An 18,169-nucleotide genomic window follows, 5' to 3' on the forward strand; every position below is an offset into this window, starting at 1 on the left:
GTATAAAACTCATCCTCTAAAAAGGAACAAGTGACTTAAAATGAATAGTTCTAATAGATTAAAATGTTAATCAGTAATATAAGGTATTTAGTTTTATCAACCACATTCATATATAATTCATAATAAGTATAGTGTTTTTTAAAAAACCACCACCAGCTACCACCTTATCAAAAGTTCCTTTCAAAGGGGGCCACTGGGTAGCTCAGTGGATTGAGAGCCAGTTCGAGACAGGAGGTCCTGGGTTCAAATTTGACATCGGACACTTCTTAGCTGTGAGACCCTTGGCAAGTCACTTAACTCCCATTGCCTAGCTCTTACTGCTCTTATGCCTTAGAATCAATATTCAGTATTTGCAAGGTAAGGATTTAGAAGGGTAAAAAAAGTTCTATTCATTATTTCAGCTGTTTCACACTAACTTCTTCTGGCAGCTCAAAGCCAAGGCAGGATCATTGTTAGAAAATTACAAAGAAATCCCATTCTGAAAAAGATGGGGAGGACAGAGATGAGTCTTTTAAGTCAGGTATGCTCTGTTTCTTCCATTTTCTTTTTAAGCATTGTATTCTCAATTTACATTAGTCTAAAATAATTTATTTATAGCCTTCCTTACTGTACTCTAAATGTCTTAGAAGTGTAGTAAAATCCAAGTCAAGAAAGTGCTCAGAAGTAATGGAATCATGGGATTAGGGTGTCATCTCTTAGGAGTCATCTCATTGAGGCCTATCTTGAAGTTGGGCTGATTAATAGGAAACTTGAAACAGAGAATGGATAGTCAGTGTCAGAAAAGAGGTAACCCTCCTCAGGCAATCTGTTCCATTTGAGAGTTACTTTAATTTTTATGAAGTTGTTCTTCTATATTAAGCTGAAGTCTTAACTCTGTATAGGCCCTACAGAAATACCTCATTTTGCCCTCTAGTCAAGTTGAATCACTTTCCTCATCCTTAAGACAAACCTGCAGCATTCAACGTCTATGGTCATGACCCCTCCGTCTTCTCTGCTCTGGGCTAAACATCTCCAATTCCCTTCATTATGCTCATGGCAAGGTTTTAAGTGCTTTCACCAGCTTGGTTATCCTCTTTTGGATGTGTTCCAGACTGTTAATGTCCCTTCTAAAAGATGATCTCCCAAACCTGACACTTTTGGATAAGATCTGACCTGGACAGGTTTGAGTGGAGGAGACTTCCCTTTGACTCAGTGCTCTGATTTATGCAGCTTAATCACTTTGCTGACATTAGCATATTTGATTAACATAGCACTGGTAACCTTAGTCTTTGAATCCAGTGACTAGTTAGTTCTACATCCACCTAATTGAATCTCTTTATCTTGGCCAAAGGCATATCACAAGAATCTTTGACCTGTGCCTTGCTAGTTATGTGTCTATGGCATTCTTATGGTCTTGTAGGAATCTGTCCAAAAAAAGGAATTAGGTTGACTTCATAGACCAATGACTGTGCCCCTCTTTTCTGAGTGCTTGCCAAGTCATCCTTTTGAGAGTCCCAGTCTAGTTTTTTGACTAGAATGTCATGCTCACTGGCCTGACAGTTCTCAGAATCCACCTTTTGAAAAATCAAATGAAATTCTTCAGTCCGGGCACATTTCTCTTGTGTTCTGATTTAGCAAAGGATTGCTATCATTGCCTCAACAGTTACATGGCATGCACAGGTGATATGAACCACTGAAAGGGGGATAGGAGTTACTACCATTTTTTTTTCATTTTGCTTGCTTTTTTCATTTGTTTCTCACCTCTAATTCTGTTCCATTCTGTCTAGTGTTAGGATCATTCTCTTTGATAGAAAAGACAGAAACCAAATAATAGGTAGTTCTTTTTGTTTAGAATCCATTACCATTGTCCTATCCAATCCATGTCTCCAGTGTAACAACACTTTAGAAAGTTCCTATTGTTGTCCATAACATTTTTCACAAGCCTTGTTCATAGGAGGTATCTGCCTGATGGAAGACTTACAGGGTTTTCTCCCATGCTTGGTGTTGTTGATTTCATTTCATCCTCTTGCCAATATTCCTTCCAGCACGTTTCCCTCTCCAAAGGTCTAAAACTTCCTGTTTAAGGGTAGCAGGATACAGAATTCAGATTTGGTCCCAACCCTTAACTGATCATCACTTTTAACTTCTGGACTTAAGTTTCTTTATCTTAAAAATGAAGGTAATACCCTGCCTAACTAACAAGGGTCAAATGAGATTATCTAAAGTGTCTTCCAACCTTTGTGATTTATGTATGTGAGCTATTTTATAATTAATTGCAATGACTAAGATCCTTCCTTCTGTTATGAAAATTCTGAATTGAGAAACCATATATATATATATATGTACATGTACATATGTATATAATGATGCAGTAGTTTCAAATAAGCATCAACAAAACTTCTTCAAAGTCCCACACCAGTATAGCTGCTGAAGTAAAACCTTTAAAATCTCAAGCTCCACAAAATATAAATTAATTTAAAAATGAAGCAGCATAACAACTGGCATAGGGCTTATAACAAAGCAATAGCTGCCAGATCAGAGGACAGTAATGCAGAGATCAAGTGTAACATTACTTCAATTTGAACTGCAGTCTGAAACCAGTGCTTTAGTTGTTGTTAAAAAATCTTTATAACTAAAGACTAAACACACGTTTCTGTGCCAAATGTTGGAAAATAACCTCATCCTTAGCTTTCATCATTTTTTGAGACCTCTTCCATCTCTGTTAACTCTTTTATATTAACAATAGAGAGCCACTAGATTCTATTGAATATAAATTTATAAATAAATAATATTGAATATAAAACCCATTCTCTTGTCATTGTGGAGAACTGACTAAAGTGATAAAAGACTCAAGTCAGGGAGACCTTTTCATGAAAAAAAGATGTAATCATGGAGGTGAGAAGTGACAAAGGCACCAGCATTGTCCCATGTCATGAAAACAGAAATGGTAATATTTGACAGCTGGTTCAATCTGCATGTCAAAGGAGACTCTTGAGTCAAAGTTAATGCATTGGTTACCAGCCTGAGAAACTGCAATCAGATAGGTGGGCCTTTTGCAGACATGGAGAAATTGCATAAATAGGTTATTAGTTCTGTTTGGAAACATGTTTGAGATATCTCTGTGACATCCCAGATGAAATATCTACTTGGCAGTTGATAGTACTGGATTGCATCTTAGAGGAGACACTGATACTAGATATAGGAATCTGTGAGTAGTCTATAGAAGAATGACAAAGCCATGGGAGCTGATAGGGTCAGAATGAGAGACCAGAGCCTTGGTTACAAGTTACTGTTAGAGATGAAAAATATGGATAATGGCCAACAGAGACTTAAGAAGGTCATGTTTAGAAGTAAGAGAACCTATAGAGTAGAGATAGAAAAAACTGGAAAGGATCCAGAAGTGAGGAATCCGTACTGTCAGATGCCGCAAAGAGATCAGGAAAGTTGAAGACTAGGAAAAGGGATGAGATCAAGGCACATGTAGAGGGATTTACCTTGGCAAGGTGAACATCCACTAGATTTTCAAAAACTGGGGAAAAGAAGATAATGTTAAGGAGTTTTGAGATGAAGACAAGGGGAAAGGGGGAACTCAGTTCAATTCAAAAGGACTCAGTTTTCCTTGGAAAGTAAGAGACGAGAGAGACAAGATATTTGAGAAAGAAGGTTTGGAATAGCTTCTGTGAAGAGTCAGGGAATAATTTAGAGAAGAATTGTAGTTGGATCACTTGAATAGTTGTTTACAAATTACTTGTCATGCATCCTCATTTGATTTTCATAAGAATACTGTGTATTAAGTAGTAAAGTGTTGGCTTCATAAATTCAGGAACTTAAAGGCAGAGAGCTTCATGGATTTGTTCAAGGTTACACAGCTATGTCAGTGGGAGAGCTGGGCTTTAAATCTAGTATTTAGTAAAAATCATTTAGTTTACCTAGATGAACTTTATAATGACTTCATATAGAATAGATTTACTTATGTTGATCTCCAGAATCCAACAGAAATCCAACAGAGCCAACAGAAACATAGTTTTTTGATATTCATTCCAGTTGTCTAATCTGAGCTGCAAATGTGAATATGTAGCTTGAAATGTTTTTTTGAGTAGTTAGATGGTAGTAGAGAAAATTATCCCCCAAAACTGTGTTTAATCTCAGTATAAACTTAACACTGCTCTTGGATAATACTTTTATTCAATTTGTACTGATTGTCCTGATGCCACAGAGACTATTTGATAGATTATCTTCTTTCTTGAATCTCTCATCCTTCATTTCAGCAGAGATTTTCTCTTACATTTACTGAGATGGAACCTAGTGAGGAGATGCTTATGAGCTTTGATAGGAGTTTCCTCAACTGAGAGCTCTGTAAATCAGCGTAATCACAGGTCTAGATCCTACCTTTCTTATCTCTTTAAAATTATTCTATTAGCTTTTTAGCTCCTTAATATGGATAAGCACTGGTAAAGGGAGTTTTCAAAACCATTGAAAGAACTCCCCAGGTTCAGTACTATTGCCATTAATCATGTACATACATTTGGGTGTCATAGAGAAGGCTGGGCTTGGCAAAAGGCCTGAGTTCAAGCCTTGCCCCTGACATATGCAAGCCATACAGCCCTTGGTTAGGCACTGAATTATTTTTATTTTAAGGTCCTCAGGGTAGAGAAGAGAGTCCAGTAATATAGAGGAAGTCCCTCCCCAGAAGCTCCATGGAAGACAGGGCAGGAGGTACAAGGAGATAATATATAATCTCATTCCATTAGTTCCACAATAAATGTTTAAGACCTAGGATTTATCCTTTTTCGTTTTTCTTTTTTTTGTCCACACAATACTCTTTAAATAATAGGAAATTAATATTTATTCATAGAATGATTTTTAACAGTGGTTTTGATTATTATAAATAACAGGCTACCAAATAAATACTCTCACATTAGACTATGAGCTCCTTGAGGAGGAACTATCTTTTATCTTCTTTCTATCCCTGGCATTTAACACAATGTCTGGCCCATAACGGGAACTTTAAAATTATAATAATAAACATTATATCGCACTTAGTATGTGCCAGGCACTCACTGTGCTAAACACTTTATAGTTTTTAATCTCATTCGATTGTCACCACCACCTTGGGAGATATATGCTGTTATTAACTCTCTTCCCCCCCCCCCATTTTAGAGTTAAGAAAACTGAGATAGACAGAGGTAAAGTGGCTTGCCCTGAGTCACATAGCTAGAAAGAGTCTGAAGCAGGATTTGAACTCTTCCTACATCCAGGCCTGGAACTCTGAACACTGGCATCCTCTAGCTTCCTCAGTAAATGCTTATCCACTGGCTGGTGTAGGGCCATGGTAACCACACCAATTAGTTGTGTCTTTTCTTCCCTGTAGTTTGTGGACAAGTTTCCGTTGGGGAGGAAGAAGGGGAAGGTGAAACCGGCTGGATTGAAGGAGCTGCTATCCTTTTGTCAGTAGTATGTGTTGTGTTAGTGACGGCTTTCAATGACTGGAGTAAAGAGAAGCAGTTTCGAGGTCTGCAGAGTCGAATTGAACAAGAACAGAAGTTCACAGTTATCAGAGGCGGGCAAGTCATTCAGATACCAGTGGCTGACATTACTGTGGGGGATATTGCCCAAGTGAAATATGGTAAGCATCTGGGAGAAAGGATATCCCCAGCCCACCCCCAAAGGCAGTGATCTCACTCACATTACACCCCTTTTTTACTTGGTATTTCAGGTGATCTTCTTCCAGCTGATGGGATACTTATTCAAGGAAATGATCTAAAAATTGATGAAAGCTCACTGACTGGAGAATCTGATCATGTTAAGAAGACATTAGATAAAGATCCCTTACTCTTATCAGGTCTGCATTTTTTATAAAGGCTATATCAATTAAAAACTGTAAGATGAGGATGTTGAACTGTCATGGTTTAAAAGACAATGTAATGGGCTAGGGTTCGTCATAGAATTAAGAAAACCCAAGTTCAAGTCATTTGATTTCCAGGGCCTAGGGAGGCTCCCTGAAGAATTGGAAAAGTTGCAGAGAAGTTATTGACCAACATTAGATAAGCAAGTAAAAAACATGAAAGTGTCTCTTGGTGGGTTAGCTAGGCACCGATGATACCAATCGGAAACAATCACTACTCTGAAGGAGTAGGACTAATATCCTGTCCTGGTAGACCACATAGACAAGAAAGAGGATAGTTAAAGACTAGCAGTTGGGGCAGATTCAAGTGGAAGGTGGTGCTTGCTCAAGCTGCAACATGAAGGATTTTGTATGTCTGGGAGACAGCCAATCAAGGGCACTCAGAGAAAAGATTGGAGCTATTTGAGGAAGAGAGAGAAGGTGGATCAGGGCAAAGATGTGACAGGGAAATGTCTTTTATTGGTCATAGACTCAATAAAAAAAATTATCTAAAAAAAATTCTTACCTATTTTAAATATCTTTGTGCTTCTCTTCATTTTTGAATGTGTTGTATTTGTGTCCAAAAATGAATCTGTGCAATTAAGCAAATTCCTCAAGGGATAACAGACAAAAAAACTGACCCATTTGTGTTTTAAGAGAGAGATACAAAGTATTTTAGACAATTGAGGGAAGGAGAGATCTTTCAAGATTGTGGGTTCAGGGAAGGTTTACATGGACCAGAGAGTCTATTGAATTGGGTGTTGGAAAAAAATATAATTTGATTATCATTTATTAAATGCATATTATATACCAAACACTGTACCAAGTGTTGGAAACACAAAGACAAGAATTAAAGTTCCTCTCCTAAAGGACCTCTCTCAGCATCCATTGCAGAAGGGTTTTCCAACCCAGGCAGAGGTCTGGAGCTGGCTCATTCTCTCTCTGGGGAGTGGCCTTTTGGAATATACGGAGGCGTATTTAGAGGGGGCTTGATGAACCAGCCAGGGGGTGTCTGTCCTAAATGCCCGACGTCGGTGTTCTGTCTTAGAAGTATCCCAGAGTCACAACAGGCTTACAAAAGGGAAATAAACATTATGACATTTAGGAGATTGATTGTCGTGTAGTGTACAGAATTTCAATGACACAGACAGACAGACAGACTGCAGCTTTGTGAGTTAGGGAGAATATTTTACTAGTTTAAATGTAAGGGGGTTCTGAATCAGATCTTTGGCATCTCAATAGAATGTCAGCTTCTTAAGAGGACAGATTGTTTCTTTCTTTCTTCTTTTAATTTGTATCCCCGGAGCAGCCTTGGACAAAGCCTGATATTTAATAACTACTTGTTGCTTGGCCAAGTGTGGGTAGGGGACGGCTGAGGCCAGATTGCAAATGACTGAGGAGTAGGGAAGAAAGGAAGAATTGGCAGACTTCTCTTTGAGTCTGACCAGTGAATCGAGAAGACTGATCTAGGATGATAATTTAGTAGAGGGAGAAAAATCAAGAGGGCCTTTTTTTGTAGTTTGGGGAAGCATATTTACAGACTAAAGACAAGGAAAGACAGCTAGTGGGGGGGGGTGAGAGTGGATGATCAGCTATGAGGTTTTAGGGCATTAGTCAGAATGGGATCCTCTAATCACAGCTTTAGAGCTGTTAAAGACCTCTGAGCATATCAAGGTTGCTACTTTCTCCACTCATTTTGCAGTTAAAAAAGGTCGAGAATGATGACTTCTTTTTTTCTTTGGAGTCACTTTTCTGATGTAATATGTGTCATATACATATAACTTATTCCACAGATATTTACCAAAGATCTAGAATTCACAGGGCTCCTTGAATCAAAATACAGAAAGTGACTTATTGAACACTGTGGTGATATTTTAAGTGAGATCTTTGATTTGTTTTCATTTATTTTTTAACATTTTTTTACAATTACCAGTTAATCAGATTTAAAAGACTTGTTGTTCCATGAAAATGTTAAGAAGCTATTAAGAATTGCCAAGCTGTTTGTAATCATAAAAAATGCTTCCATTTGCCTATTTATGCTTTTCTACAGAGTATTTATACCTACTATTAATTTTTGTGTCTTACAGTGAGATTTGACTAATTAGAAAACTATCACCATAGAGATGTGACTGGTTTGAAAGTACTTTGAATAATTTACCTCTATTTCCTGAAACCTTTCTTGGAGATTGAGTGTCTACTTTTGAAAGCTTTCTCTTAATACTCATCTGTGAAAAATTTTGAATAATTATTTTCTTTATTTTTAAATAAGATTTTAGTTTTATGCTTTTTATTAAATAGCATCAAGTTTACAAAGTAGAAACTACATTTTATATTATTGCAGGTACCCATGTGATGGAAGGCTCTGGAAGAATGGTAGTTACTGCTGTGGGTGTGAACTCCCAAACTGGAATTATTTTTACCTTACTTGGGGCTGGAGGTGAAGAAGAAGAAAAGAAAGATGAAAAGAAAAAAGAAAAGAAAAGTAAATACAGTAATTTGATTCTTTTAAACATTGTTTATATTTGAAAGTGGTTGTTGAAGCTGGATTTTTTCATTGATTGAGCAAATATGAAGAAAAAATGTAAATTGCCTTTTTAGCATTCATATTCTATAGAATGCACAGTACTTTCCATTGAAATAAACAACTGAGGAAGGACCTAGTAAACATTTTAATATGAAAGAGGTTTGGAAGGCAAATTAAGGGATGATAAAATAATCCAACACCTCTACAACCCTTAAATCAGGGGTCAGCAACGTATGGCTCTTTCTGCAGGAGCCATAAAGTCAATTATTTTTCAGGCGCTGTTACAGGAGCGTGCATTGGGAGCACTGTACGGCTCTCACGAAATTACATTTTAAAAAATGTGGCATTTATGGCTTTCACAGCCAAAAAGGTTGCTGACCCCTGCCTTAAATCCGTTACTTCCTGTCTTCATCAGATTGTCCCCACAATAATCCCCTCTCTCTTTCATCTTCAGTCTTTCCTTGTTTACCGATTCCTTCCCTGTTGCCCATAAATATGACTGTGTCTCTCCAGTCCATAAAAAAGCCCTCACTTGACCTTCTTCCTCCCACTCCACCATGCTGTCATCCTATCTGGGCTCACTTTCATTGCCAAAGAGCTGTCTTCTCTCATTGCTTATATTTCCCTTCTCACTTCTCCCACTACTCATAGCTTTTTGGCTTCAAACTTCATCACTCAATTGTGAAACTGCTACTTCCAGAGTTACTTGTGACTTCCTATTGCAGTTCCGATGGCCTTTTACCAAACCTAGTCTTTCTTGACCTGTGTAGACTATTTTTTGTTGTTAACCATACTCTCTTCCTAAATATCTGCTTTTCTCTTTGTTCTCATAACACCATTCTCACTTTTCCTCCTGCTTATTTGACTATTCCATAGTTAACTTTGTTGTATCATCAACCATATAAATTCCTCCACTGGGGAACAGTATGAAGTCAGTTGGGTCATAAAAGAATAATATATAGAAAAGGTCAATGGATAAGTTGGGGTTAGATTGGAGAGTGAAGGGCTTTACATTGCAAGCAAAAGGGGCTTATATTTGATTTGAGAAGTAACTAGGGGCCAGCCACTGGAATGTAACTAGAATAGTGACTGTCAGGCCTTATTCTTTAAGAAAATAATTTGACGGGAATAGAATATTATTATGCTGAATGAAAGGAATAATGAACTGGAAGAATTCCATGTGAATTGGAAAGACCTCCAGGAATTGATGCAAAGCGAAAGGCTAAAAACCAGGAGAACATTGTACACAGAGACTGATACATTATGGCACAATCAAATATAATGGACTTCTCTACTAGCAGCAATGCAATGACCCAGGACAATCCTGAGGGACTTATGAGAAAGAACACTACCCACATCCAGAGAAAGAACTGTGGGAACAGAAATGCAGAAGAAAAACATATGATCAATCACGTAGTTGGATTGTGAGATATGATTAGATATATAGATGGAGATATGATTAGAGATGTTGACTTTGAATGATCACTATTACAAATATTAATAATATGGAAATAGATTTTGAACAATAATACATGTAAAAACCAGTGAAATTGCATAAATATGAAGCCTGCTGAAGGAAGGATGAAGACATGAACTAATCCCAATTTGGATTTCGTGTTTTATCCTTTGATCCTTTTGTTTCTTCAGAATGCTACTAAAAGACCTAGGTTTGAATTCTGGCTCAGGGTTCCCCTAGACAAGTCACTAACCTTGTCAAAGTTGAGCTTTCTCAGAAAAATCTCTTAAAATAAGAGGATTGGACTAGACTCTAGTCCAGTTATTTCTAAATTGAACACTCTATTCACTAGAGAGTCTCTAAGATTCTTTTAATTTCTTGGGAAAAAATCAAAGCTTTAGCTTCAACAGAGGCAGCTCAAATTCAATGGGAAGTTAGTAGCTGTACTCCAAGAAATCAAGGCTGTATCTATTAAAACCAGAAGAAAAAAATGAAATAGAAGATAACCCCTCCTGAAAGAAGCACACATGGGAAATGTCCCAGGAATGTCAGAGCAAAAATACAGTTTCCAGGCCAAAGAAAAAGTAATGAGATCATCCAAGGTTAATAACAAATGAGGGTTGAACGAACACACACACACACACACACACACACACACACACACACACACACACGTGGAAATCCATGGAACTCAACAGGGAAGCAGGTGGGGAGAGGCAAAAGGAAGTTAATAATAACAACAGTACTAGAGAGGAAATAGTCATAAGCAAAACAAACTTCCAGATCCTGAAGAGGAGATTAAAAGCCAGAAAGGGAGCAGGGATAAAAGGTCTCACAATGAATTGCACATCAATTGGGGAATGGTCGAACAAATCATGATATATGAACATGATGGAATATTATTGTGCCCCCACCCCCCAAAAAAAGGATGAAGGGGGGGTGGCTCCTAAAAATTCTGGGAATTAGGAACTAATGCAGAGAGAGAGGTGAGCAAAAAAAGAAAATTCTATAGTGACAACATTATAATGAAAAACATCTTTGAAAGCCTTATGAATTCTATCAGTGGAATGAGCAGCTACATCTCCAGAAGACCAGTGATGAGAAATAACATGACAGAGGAGCAGTGAATTCTGGATGTAGTAAGTGAAATACATTTCTGGACCTGGTCAGTGTATGGACTCATCTCCTTGACTATGCTGTTTTGTTTTGTTTTTGTTTTTTAAACACTTACCTTCCATCATAGAATCAATATTGTATATTGGTTCTAAGACAGAAGAGTGGTAAGGGCTAGACAACCAGGGTCAAGTGGCTTGACCAGGGTCACACAGCCAAGAAGGGTCTGATTCAGATTTGAATCCAGGACCTCTTGTCTCTGGACCTGGCTCTCAATCCACTGAGCCACCCAGCTGCCTCAGAATATGCTTCTTTGTTGGTTTTTTTTTTCCTACTTTCTGTTTTCAGTTGGAAAGTTGGAGTTGGGAGATAAAACAGTAGGAAAGGAGGAAGAGAAGTAAGACAAGAAGGAAATTAGATTATTTCTCAACTCCCTTCCAGCTCTTTTATAATTAACCATATGATTAGACTTTTAGAATATAAGTGTACATAAAATACAGAACATTTCTTCAGCAATAAAAGAAATAAATAAAATGGAGAACATTAAAAACTTGTAACAAGTCTGAAGGATTACTAATGGCCAAAGATTTGACCAAATATATTTTCATTGGCCAAATCTGGAGGATGACGAAGCAGGTCATTCATAATTGGCAAAATGTCACAACTGAACCATAAAGCAAAACATACGACTACTTTTATCATTATTAAAGTGATTATGCTACCATTTAGTAAGTTTGTGTTTACAGATACTACTTTTTGGGGTTTTGAGCTTCATTCTCATTTTTTTCCCTTACAGATAAGAAACAAGATGGAACTGTTGAGAACCGCAACAAAGGTAAATTTAGAAGCATTACCTAGAAATTAGTTATCTTGTCATATTTAGAAAGGCATTTGGTTTTATTAAAAAATCATGACCTGCCTACACCTCTTCTACTTACCTTCTTGGCTCAAAAATAGCATCTATATGAAGACATGCAGAAGACAATAATGAATGTTACCCACCACATTGTTAATAATGGAAATAACTGGGACAGCAAAAATTGTGGCTTTTGAAGTAAATTGTCTTTTGCCATATGCTAGTGATTTCTCTCCTTGGCTTGGTCAGGGTAAGAATCTTTCCTGATAGTTACCTTTTTGTAAATTCACCATTAGGATTCTCTATTTAACTCCACCCAACTTGGAACTCCTCCATCCTTTGCCACTTCTGCCTTTCTTTGCCTTCTGACCACATTCTGACCAGCCTAGAAATCATCTTCCTTGGATGTAACCCATTCTCTGGGGCTGCTGAACATTGTTCAAAGAATTTGGGCCTATTTCACTCATCCAGAATTCATTAGCTAGAACTTTACCTGTAGTGTCTAGTCTGTCATTAATCCTCTAATCTTAATCTCATTTCTCTACACCTAATAATTACAAAGAGTTTTCCAAGTCTTTTTAATTGTATTTTTAAAATTCTTAACTGAAACACCAAAAGAGCTTTTTTTATGTACATAGTTTAACACAGGGAAGAAAATTATACATAAAACCTGAGTTTCTCCTTCATATTTGATTTCTAAAAAAATATTCAACAAATTCCACACATTTCTTTCAAAATTTCCTTGTTCATCAATTTTTCCTTCTGTTCTTTTCTGTACATTTTGCAAACTTCAGTGTTCTTTTATTGAGAAAACCATTATTACTACTCCCACTCCCCAATTTAAAAAGGAAGAAAAAAAATATTAAATTCCAACAGTAGCCATTTTCACAAATAGAGGTCTCTTCATCTTCAGTCCAACCCAGTCTTGACAACAGAAGAGTAGTAACAATAACAGTAGGTCTTCTGGAGGGGCAGCTGCACATCACTTTCATCAGTAGTGGGGATTCTTTCAGAGCTTTTCTTTTCATACAATGTTGTCGTTGCATCAGTTATTTTCTAGGTTCTACTCATTATCTGCATCGGATCACGTTCCCAAGATTCTCTGAAATTAATCTCTTTTCATCATTTCTTATATCACAGTCCTATTCCATCATGTTTATAGATCACAGTTCAGACTTGTTGATGAGAACCCCTTAGATTGCAGTCCTTGGACTTTTCCCCCTATTTTAATCCTTACTTCATGATTAGGGTATTTGTTTTGCCTGTCATTGTTTCCTTCCCAGTATCATTCTCCCTTTTTAGCTTCCTCTTCCTTTCCCCACCTGTTTCTCTGTTGAATTTGGTGTTGTTTCTACACCAAATTATGTATGCATTTACTGTGTTATGGAGTGGTCAACCTTGTGCAACCTTGATTTGAGTCACCTGGATTTCTCTGCTGACCTCAGTCTCCTGGAATTAAGGCACCCCCTCATCTTTGAGATTTGATGTGCTGGAATCGTGGAATGTCCTAGTCTAGGTGCTCCTGCACAGATTGCTACTTCACCTGATAGCTTCCAGTATCCCCCACTGTAGATTTACAGCCATTCTGGGGCTTTTCCAGGGAGTCGTCCTCTGCTCTTCCTGCCTTTGGCCTGAGAGCCCTGCAGGGTACACGTGTCTTTGGCCAGTCCTTGGTCATGCTGAAAGGCTGCTGGCTTGCTTGCCTAAGCTGGCTCTGGCTTTGCTGGCAGCTCCTTTTCCTACTGCCTGCAGACTTCTGGCTGACTTTTGTCTAGTTCTGTGTTGGAAGAAATCACTTCCTGTAGCATCTCACTGGATTTCTTGGTTATTATTCAACCTAATGCAATGTTTCAGTTTTTTTGAGTGGGCAAGGGGCAGCTAATGTGTTTACCAAAATCCTTTCAGATAATCCTCTTGGCTTCACTTTCCAACTCTTCTTGCTCCCAACTGTTCCCTCAGAACTTTTCATTAGAAAAAGAAAGTTAAGTAATCCCTTTCCTGAGATTTGGGTTCTAATGTATGAACTCCCTCAGCTTCCTTCTGTCATTTCACAAACTCTTATTGTTCAAACTCTTTGTCTTTCTTGCCTCCAGTCACAATGGAATTTCAACTACTGATTTAGACCACACCCTTTCCCCTCATCTGATAACTTTCTTTCCCCCCACAATACATTTTAAATTATGTATTCCTCTCCTGGGTCCAAAAAAGGAAAGTTTAACTTTGACCCCACCCAGCTTATTCTTCTCCCTTAAAAAAGATGTCTACAACCTATATTTCTACTTCCTCACATCCCACTTTTCTTCTCAATCCCCTGCAAATGGATGTTTGCCCTCACCAGTCTAATAAAACTGCTCCAAGCTCTCCGGTGATCACCTAATTGCCTAGTCCATTAGACTTTTTTTTTTATTCTTAATTCTTCTTGGCCCCTCTCTAGCTTATTAATAAATCTGTTGACTCTTTTCTATTGGAAATCCTCTTAACTAAAAGCGATACATTCTCAAGGCCTCTGGTTCCAAATCTGAACTCCTGTCTCCTCCTTTTCATTATCTCTTAATAGTGGTGTTCTCTTAGAGTTTATCCGTATTTCATGTGTTCATAGTCTTGGGGGTGATCTTTGACTTTGATGTCTCTCATATCCAATCATTTACCCGAAGAGAGTCTCACACTGGAGACATGAGGTTTGGAGTGGGTCAGGGAAGTTATCTTCAAGTAGATTGGAAGGGCTGTTTTATAGCCTCTAAGGGCAAAACTAGGAACAATAGGTAGAAATGTTGCACGCCCCCCCCCCAAAAGCAAATTAAGGCTTCATGAAAGAAATAAAAAAAAAACTTCTAACAAAACTAAATAATATAAAGGGCCTTCCAAGTTGACTCTCTCTGCCTGGAGGTTTTTAAACAAAAAGCCAAGAAGCTTTTTTTTTTTTTTTTCTATAGAGAATTCTTTTTTTCAGTTTAGTTTGGACTAAATGGTCACTGAGGGGTAACAGATTCAAGTTTCAGAAAGGCAAATTTGGACTTACTGTAGAAGGAACTGACTCAATGGAGTTCTTCAAGCAGAAATGCTAGATTATTTCATAATTCAGACATGAGTAGAGTGAGGAGGTAGAATTCCTTATGACAAATGAGTTAAAACTAGGTGACCACTGAAGACATTTCAACTCTGAAGTTCTTTGATTTTACAGCAGCTGCCAAAATGCCACCCCTTTGCTAAAAAGTCCTTTAGTGTCTCCATTGGCTATCAAATTAGGGTTTTGATCTTTGAAAGCCCTCTGTCAACTGGTACCATACCATCATTCCAACCTTAATTAATATTACTCTCCTTCATTCATTATACCCTTGCTAAATATAGGCAAGTCTATCTTCTGAATGTTCACTAACATTGATCACACTAGTATACTTTTTATAATAATAATATTCCTTTATTATTGTGTATCTTTGTTTATTAAAACCCATCATTTATAAAGCCCAATTCAAGTATCACTCTAGATTGCCTTTTTCATTCCTTTCCCTCTCCCTTCTTTCTGTCACCTTGGTACTTCTTGTAATAATTTAACATACTTAAATATGTTATCTGCATTAATGCATGTTTGTGTTTTAGCCAATTAGATTTGAACAGAATACTATTCAAATGACCACTGTGAGGGTGTTTATTAGACCTCATTTCCTTGAGGGCCGGGGCTTGTGTCTCATCCAAATGTATCTTTGCCAATGGATGGCAGAATTGTCTGCACATAATATAGTTGCATAATAAATGTTCATTTATTGTATTTTGAGGGGGGGGTCTTTGGGTTATCAAGTGGTTTCTGGATTTCTACAGATCATAAGACATTAATAAAAATTCTAATAGCATATAAATCATACCAATGATATGATGTTTTGGTTTTTTTTTAATGTATGTTTCTTTTCAATCTTAGCAAAAGCTCAGGATGGTGCAGCCATGGAAATGCAGCCATTGAAGAGTGAGGAAGGAGGAGATGGTGATGAAAAAGACAAAAAGAAAGCAAACTTGCCAAAGAAAGAAAAGTCGGTTTTACAAGGAAAACTTACAAAATTGGCAGTTCAGATTGGAAAAGCAGGTATGAAGTAATTGGGAGGTGGGAGATTGGAATATATATATATATATATATTTTTTTTAACTTTGACTATTTTCTTCTTTTTAAAAGTCGCTTATATCACTTTCTTTTTAGAGCCAAAGTTCTACATTGGAGGGTATGAATAAAAAGTAAATTAGGAAGGACACATCTATTACACACACTAATTTTATTTCTCTTCAGCTAGAGATAATAGCTAAGGATAAGGAGGTCCCAGAAGTCTTAGTGTATCTGTATAAGCTGTCTAATTATATTTTATTCAAATAAGATTCCATCATTCCTTTTTTCCCTGCTTAGTTTGTAATTGAGATCCAACTTGCTATAATGAGCCTGGGACTTGTTTTCAATTTAAAACGAAATTATGAGGGTGTAAGGAATGGGTACTACAACCCTGGGCAAGTCTTAATTTTTCAGTGTCCACAACACCCTCTTAAAGACTTTTTAAGTTGTAGAAGAATGGCTGATGTATATTATAGAGCTAGAGGTTGGAAGAAGCCTTAGAAAGGTGGTCAACACAGCTTCATTTCTTCACAATGAGGTTTGAACCTCTTCCTTGCCAAAAAATTTGAAATTCTGCCTTTTAAGAATGTATATCTTTACCTTTACTTCTAAGACAGAAAAATGGCAAGTGCTAGGCAATCAGCGTTAAATGACTTACTCAAGAGTCAGTCATACAGCTAGGAACTCTGAGGTCATATTTGAATCCAGGTCTTCATGAGTCCAAGCCTGGAGCTCAATGACTGTGCTACCTAGTTGTCCCTTTTTACTTTGGCACAAAATCTTAGGCATATTTAAAATGTGTAATCATTTCTATTTGTAGTGGCATGCAAGTTATCTAAAATTGCAAATAAATAATTTGTGAAGAACCATTTATTTTGAAATTTATTTCAGTGCAAAACTTTTCGACTGACATTTTCTAACATTAAATAATGAAATTATCTGAACATCTTAATTCCAAGAATTGGAAAGAAATTTAGCCATACCATACTTTCCTCCCTTTTTAGAGACTTAATACATGTTTTGGGATATAAAACTACAAACTTTGAATTTGTCTATCTATGATGTTTTCTGTTTCTTTACTTTCTGGAGATCAGACAAGATAATTCTTCTCTTTCTCTTTTGACTCTTTACGAATCATTTACGAAGTATAAACAAACTGTTAACAAATAAGCAGATTAGATTAGTTTAGAAAGTCCATATTAGAGATCATGAATTTGTTATATTTTTAAAATGTCCTATTTCCTTAGGTAATTCTATTTAATTTTTTCTTTCCAATGAAAGGATTATTGATGTCTGCAATCACAGTTATCATCCTTGTATTATATTTTGTAATCGACACATTCTGGGTTCAGAAACGACCATGGCTGGCAGAATGTACACCTATTTATATCCAGTATTTTGTCAAGTTCTTCATAATTGGAGTCACAGTCCTGGTGGTAGCAGTGCCTGAAGGTCTTCCACTTGCAGTTACTATCTCACTTGCTTACTCTGTAAAGGTAAGTCCTGTAGTAATGACTCAGAAGAGGAAAATCTTTTTAAATAAGATTATTTCTCAATATGGTAAATAACAATAGCCATATGGCCCACATAATCATAATTTCTTTGGAGGAGGTTTCCCTAAGTATTTTCTGGAATATTTTCTGGTCCCCTGGAATTCTGGGTGAGGCTTGACCCTGTATCTTGCAGGAATTCCACCCTGCCATTTTCCATGTTACAGAAGTCAAAAATTTTTATTAGAAAAATGTTACACATATAATTTTACACAAATAACTTTTTTCTTCATAAATGTGAGTTATATAGTGTGCTATATAAAAGAATGTAACTCTTACCCTAATGATTTTATAATTTGTAATATTGAAAAATGCTTATAAGTCTTGACCTGGAAAGAATCACCCTTTAAATTTTTTTTTTTCAAAATTATCTATTACTGTGAAGTTAGAATGGGCAAAAGGATGAATGGGAGGTATAATTTAATTGTTTTCTACTTAGCACATGAAAGTTCAATGTTTAAGGTTTTAGACATCTGAGCATTTAAATTAGTCCCAATCTTAGTCTGCTCCACACAGATATTTAGGAGATTGACTTTGTAGGTGATCAATGGAAAAAAGACAACAAATTAATACTTGTTAGTGAGTATCATGAAAAGCCATTTTCCTTCCAAGTAAGACATTTATTAAAAAGCTTTGTGAAGTACAGTAGTTGCAATAATTCTAAGTTTTCTATGCTATTTTTATGCATGATATATATATATATATGTACACACACAT

At 36.8% G+C, this 18,169-nt stretch overlaps 1 protein-coding gene across 8 annotated transcripts in view; it reads left to right on the plus strand.

Annotated features, from left to right (window-relative positions):
- Positions 1 to 18,169, plus strand: part of ATP2B1 (ATPase plasma membrane Ca2+ transporting 1) — a 65,009-nt gene that overhangs the window by 16,146 nt on the left and 30,694 nt on the right. For 5 of the 8 annotated variants that reach the window (XM_044678343.1, XM_044678344.1, XM_044678345.1 and 2 more), the window contains exons 3-8: positions 5,351 to 5,605; positions 5,696 to 5,821; positions 8,205 to 8,345; positions 11,753 to 11,791; positions 15,726 to 15,887; positions 17,184 to 17,398. In XM_044678343.1, coding sequence (XP_044534278.1) covers positions 5,351 to 5,605; positions 5,696 to 5,821; positions 8,205 to 8,345; positions 11,753 to 11,791; positions 15,726 to 15,887; positions 17,184 to 17,398 — 938 coding nt within the window. The remainder of the gene's footprint in view (positions 1 to 5,350; positions 5,606 to 5,695; positions 5,822 to 8,204; positions 8,346 to 11,752; positions 11,792 to 15,725; positions 15,888 to 17,183; positions 17,399 to 18,169) is intronic. The other 3 variants (XM_044678346.1, XM_044678347.1, XM_044678350.1) reach the window with 3 other exon arrangements.

This window comes from Gracilinanus agilis, chromosome 5, assembly GCF_016433145.1.
Source record: "Gracilinanus agilis isolate LMUSP501 chromosome 5, AgileGrace, whole genome shotgun sequence".
NCBI classification, from domain to species: Eukaryota; Metazoa; Chordata; class Mammalia; order Didelphimorphia; family Didelphidae; genus Gracilinanus; species Gracilinanus agilis.